Genomic DNA, 5,810 nt, shown 5'->3' with positions numbered 1-5,810 from the left:
TTTTTTACCTGAGACTTGGCAGAAGGGAACACATTCCAGAACCTAAGCGTTTCGTCTCCTGCCCCTGTGACAATTGTCTATAAAACCAGTAATATAAGTCATCACAAATGAAATTCGAAGTTTTAGTGCACTTATTCTTATGGTATAGAAATAGACAGAGCATGTGTGGCTAAGCTTAAATAAATTTCTTGAATAAATAACTCTTTATTGATGAAAATTTAAATAAATTACTTATTTTTAACAATAAAAATAACTTTTTTTACTTAAAAGGTAAGAAAAAGGCAATTCGTTCATAAGTTTAGCCAAATGTGCTTTTGCAATTAAAATAGGACGTTTCATTTAGTTACCTGTCCATCTGGTGAGATGGCAAGGTAAAGAACTCTGTAAGTATGACCAGTGAGAGTTGCCAGCTGCATTAGCAGAAAAAGTTATTATTAGACGATATTAGAAACACATTATCATTTGAACATCCAATTATCTTCAAGTAATATGGTAGATTACAGTACCTTTGACATTGTGGGATATCTCCAAACTATAATCTGGTTTTGGGAGTACCCGTGGGTACTGACAAGTTCATTGACATTCTTGGACCATGCAAGATTGCATACCTGCCATAGTATAACCTGAGTTAGGATCTGTGGTAACTTTGATCAACAAAAAGAAAAGGAGACATTTTTTCAGAGAGTGCTGCACTTTTGTCAGAATACCAATGCATTCACCAAAAAGAATAAATAAAGAAAAACCAGAAATATTGCTTACATTATATTCATCGCTATACGGTCGAAAATTTGTATTAGATTGTTAATGTTCAAATTTAATTTGAAAACTGAACTAACCGAAAGGAAAAAAAAGAATTGTACCAAACAGAGGAAATTGAGGAACATCACTGAAGTAGAATGTATAAAGTCGATTGATTTGCAATCTAATTAAGTGTTGNNNGTGGGTAGGGGGGGGGGGGGGGGGGGGGGGGGGGGGGGGGGGGGGGGGAATCAAACCCTCTTCTGTATTTTGCCTAGATAGACTGTGTGGAATCTGATAACATTGTATACCTATCCCCTTTACTACAGGTCGACCTTTGCAGCAAGGTCATCAGGAGGGGGGAGGGGAGCAGGAGTGCGGTTTTCAATAAATTTCTAGACTTATAAACGATTATTTTAAGCAGCTGTATCCTACGGGACAGGTTGACTATTACATGTGTGTTTCTGATTTCATTTCACTTCGTCTCACTATTCTAATTAGGATTAGGGCTTATTCCCTATTCCCAAACATATTATGATTACAGAATTTCAGAAATGTAAATCTAAAGAAGTGACTGTTGCCATCCAAGCAATATTTAGCAAAATTTGGAGGTGATGCAAAATTAAAAAGGATAAGATATCTGACAACAGTTGGGTCAGTCAATTCAAACCGATAAATACTTTGTCAATTGGCGTGATAAAATAAAGTTAATTGCAACATTTTGCTTTAAATAGCACCGTACTTCTACCTTTTTACGAACCCCTGAAAAAATCCAACATTTTATCACTATATGAGAAAAAATAAAGTTAATTGTGAAATTTTTCTTCATATAGCAACATACTTCTACCTTTTCGGACAAATCCAATATTTAGTAATATAATTTTGCAGACTGTAAGAGATTAGCCTTCACATGACTGAAGTGATAAAGGATCTCAACCAGTTTGAATAACGTTTCACTTGCACAAATTTAATGGTCTTCTCTGTTTCAATACCTCTAAACTGTTGATTTACGTTCTCGTCTCTTCTCCATGGAAACAAAACATAATTCTCCAACCAGCAATGAAATGGAATACACAATATCATAAAAATACACTACATAGGAAGTTTTATATCTCCTAGCTTGGTGGGGAACATTGCTAACCTTTCAGATAGATATCCAATCAAATGAAGTTATAGCTATTCGTTTTGAAAGAGCGTGATATGAAAAAATGGGATCTTAATGATAGGATTTCCCTTTGAATACCATAACATAATTCAAACTTGATAGAACTTCTAATTTTAAAGCAAAGCTGGAAAAAACATTAAGCAGATTACCTGACTTCCAGTATCCATGCAACTCAGGTGTGAATTGGTGGTTGTGTTCCAGAAACGAATGCACCGGTCAGCAGTACCACCGCCAGAAGCGAGGAGCCCATGAAGATGCGGTGACCATGCAATTGCTTTTACAGCAGCAGTGTGTTCACAATATTTAAGCACTGGTTGAGTTGAATGTTGGTTCCACACGAATAACTGCAACAAGATAAGGCACGTCCAATCTGAATAAGATCATGTTTAGCTGAGTTTAAACATAAATAAAAGTTTAGTAGCCTTTTATTTTCAACGTGTTTTGGGGATATTTTGCAGTTTTCTTACCTGTACGTCAATAAAGTTACTTTTTTAAAAAAAGTAACTCTTGACTTCCTATTAAAACAACCTACTTATTTTTTATTTTAACCAATAATATTTATCTTAAAACTTTACTTACTCATAAGTAAATTTACATAAAAGTGAACTTTTTAAGCTTAAGCAAGCATGCTGTAAATTATATCTTTGGCAAACCAAACGAGCGAGCATCAGATTGAAGATGAACCACATACTCGGTTATCATTTCCACCAGATGCTAATTCACGGTTGTCATAAGACCACTTCAGTCCACAAACCTAAAACACAGGTAGCTCATGTTCAGTCAAGAAAGATACCTAAAAGATGATTATAGGTACAATGCTACTAATATAATATTAAAAGAAACATAATCTATTATACACTACAATGTTTAACTAAGCAGAACCAAGAAGGGTTACTGACCTCTGACTTGTGTCCACATAGCTTAGTAACAAAATCTTCTTGAGCTCGTATATCACGCTGAAGAATACTCTTGTCTCGGCTTCCTGAAGATAACATAGATGAGCTCCAGGCTAGTGCGCCCACTCGAAGCCGATGTCCCTCCATGGTTCTTACTTTCTTACATCGAGAAGCATCCCATATCTTCATGGAACAAAGTCAAAGAAGCAGTCAACTAACCGAGGAGACAAACTACATTGAAGTACAAAAAGTATATGCTCTCTGAAATTTATTTCAGCCTTTAGAAGAGCACAATCCTGTTTGACTTTAAAGCAATCCAATTTGCAATAAATGTCACCCAAAATTACTCCGAAATTTGTCAAATCTACTGACATATTGAAAGACCCAGAAGCAAAAAAATAAAAATAAAAAGTACCAGTCAAGGAGACGCTTAATTGTCTACTGCTTTGCAACAAAAAATAAATAAATAAATAAATAAATCAAAGTCCAATGGACTTTCAAGTTGTTTTTATTCCAAGCATCTTGTCATAACAAATACATTTCAAACCCTATCCCTAACACATTTTACATGGCTTTATATGTAAAGCTGAATACATAAATTGGTGTTTTCTCATCCTAGTGGGCTTACAATGCCAACCACTAGTGAGAGAAAAAAATCTACCCAACAATGAAGCAAATGGCCTTTTTGATGCATGCACAGATGGATCCTATACTACTCACAATTGAGAATTTGTATCATGTGTGTATAATTCAGAAGCACTTTCACGAGAGAATGTCATGTGACAATAAAGTCTTACAAGCAAACACACTCGTTCAAATGTAACAGCATTTCAATTATTACTCACTAGTTTTCTATAATATTAACATTGATTCTTTGTTCTTATTATGCTTTCCTGATTGACACCTCTCTAAAAATGAATCACTCTGTTAAGACTGGTATTCATATCAGTTTTAGGTGTACAGAGTGTTTGTTAACTGCAACTTTTCTTTCAGATCCAATTCACATTTTACTGCAAATAGAATGACAGACCCCAAAAATTTTCATTTTCATAGCTTTTGAGCTAGTTTGTTTATATATAAATGTGCCATAATTGATAACATCTATGTGAAGAGCCACGTAATGAAATAGTAATAACTAAAACTTGTCAGCATATTTTCAAGTGCTCTTGGGCAAATCAATCTTCTACCAAGTGTCTTTTATACTCCAAATGGGCAGTTTCAAAATAATTTGTAAGTTACACAGGTAAATGTTAATGCAACTATGCACTTAACAGAAAAAAAGAGGTTCCAAAAGAGAACTATCTCACACCTGCAGCTTGCCATTGCCAGTTCCAACAGCAAGGTGTGTACCACGCTGTGCCCAGCCGACTGAACAGACAGTGTCATCGATACCCAAGTCACACAGCTTCACCACCTACATATAGCATACCGTTAAAACACGAGAGTGACTATGTTTACTTAAAGTCTTGAAACACATTTATGTAAATGAAAACAACAATGAACCTGTATAATTTGATACTAGGATTTCAGCAAACAGAACAGAGAATCGGTAAAATGACAAAGTCTCACCTTGCTACTGGAAGCATGCCATAAATAAACACAATGGCTCAACCCTACAGCTAATACATTATGTGAAGACCAGTCTACAAGGTTTAGGTAGAAATCATCTTGCAATGCAGGTGCATCCAAAACCTATTGAAAATCACCACCAGCCTCATGAATTCAAACAGTCCAAATAACAAAAACACTTCAGAAAAATAGCCAATGATCCTAAATTGCATAATCACAAATTTATGGTGAAACTCAGAAAATTAACACCATCCTGAATTAAAGCAGCGAACACAATTAGCAGATTAATCTATCTAGAAACAACTGAACACCATATTTTCAAGAAACTCAATCAGTGAATCAGGAAGAAAAGACCACAAAAAATTTACCTCACAGAAGCTTAGAAATGACAAAGTCATAAACAAAATCCATAAATTCACGGACTGAACAATAATAACAAATAAAACCCAGAATAATTCACACAAAAAATAAAATAAAATAAAATAAAAATTCTAGAAACCTACATCGTAACTTAGCAAACCAACTTAAAAATCCCAAAATCCAAATTACAAAAATACTAAACCACAATAAAATAAAAACCCCAACTTATAAGGGGATCAAATGACAATAAAATAAAAATCCTACCTTATAAGGGGATCTGGGAACTTTCCTGCGAGTATTAACAGGGCTATGAGACACTCCAGGGAGCTGGTAATCGAACCCGAAAGGCGTTAAAGAATGCAAAGATTTTCGGGTCTCAGTTTTATACTTAAAGATATTACAATTAGTCGGAGTACTCTGCATAACACCATTATTACTACTGCTCCCACCAATTTTTCCATAAAGGTACGATTTTTCTGGGGTCAATGGGGAGAATGTACCACCGAATTCGGGACCAAAAAGGGCAGCCTTTAAAAGAGAATTGTAGGCAGAGGTAGAGTCATCGGAAGAGTTAGAAGAAGGATTGTTTGTGATGTTGAAGAGGGCGAAATTGGAAGATGAACGGCTGGGGATGAATCTATCACTGTAGATTGTGCGAGGTGAAGGGTTGTGTGGGGTGTGGAGATTGAGGGGTGGTTGGATTCTGGGAGTTTTGGGTTCTATGGAAGATGTGGAGGGAGCTTCCATGAAGGAAAATTGGGGCCACAGCGGAGGTGGATGGGTGGCGTTTGCTTTGCTGTGCAGTTTTCCCGGGAATATTAACAGGAATGGGGAATACTGCGGGCCTGCGGCAAAATTAGAGATGAGCATGCGGCCCGTTTTCACATACAGCCCGACCCATTTTAACAGCGTAAATTTTCTCCCATATTTTTTATTTCAAGAGGTTAAAAATTCAATTATTTTGACATAAAATAATTGTACAAATTCATGGGAATTAACATAATAGTAATTTAATTGAGAGACACTGGAAATGGAAGGTATCATTGAAACTTAATTAAATTTTGATTATTTAGGGCTGATGT

General features: G+C 35.6%; 1 protein-coding gene across 1 annotated transcript in view; it reads right to left on the bottom strand.

The window, feature by feature from the left end:
• The window catches only part of LOC111408415 (protein FIZZY-RELATED 2-like), a 7,885-nt gene extending 2,279 nt beyond the window's left edge, over positions 1–5,606 (bottom strand). The window contains exons 1-9 of the mRNA XM_023038177.1: positions 4,993–5,606; positions 4,369–4,491; positions 4,109–4,213; positions 2,803–2,982; positions 2,595–2,657; positions 2,053–2,247; positions 507–608; positions 348–410; positions 9–77 (exon numbers count right to left, since the gene is read on the bottom strand). Coding sequence (XP_022893945.1) covers positions 9–77; positions 348–410; positions 507–608; positions 2,053–2,247; positions 2,595–2,657; positions 2,803–2,982; positions 4,109–4,213; positions 4,369–4,491; positions 4,993–5,598 — 1,506 coding nt within the window. The 5' untranslated portion in view covers positions 5,599–5,606. The remainder of the gene's footprint in view (positions 1–8; positions 78–347; positions 411–506; positions 609–2,052; positions 2,248–2,594; positions 2,658–2,802; positions 2,983–4,108; positions 4,214–4,368; positions 4,492–4,992) is intronic.
• Positions 5,607–5,810: the final 204 nt, after the last annotated feature.

This window comes from Olea europaea, chromosome 13 (assembly GCF_002742605.1).
Source record: "Olea europaea var. sylvestris chromosome 13, O_europaea_v1, whole genome shotgun sequence".
Classification (NCBI taxonomy): Eukaryota; Viridiplantae; Streptophyta; class Magnoliopsida; order Lamiales; family Oleaceae; genus Olea; species Olea europaea.
The sequence above is the reverse complement of the archived record's forward strand: the minus strand, read 5'-3'. Positions and strand labels throughout refer to the sequence as shown.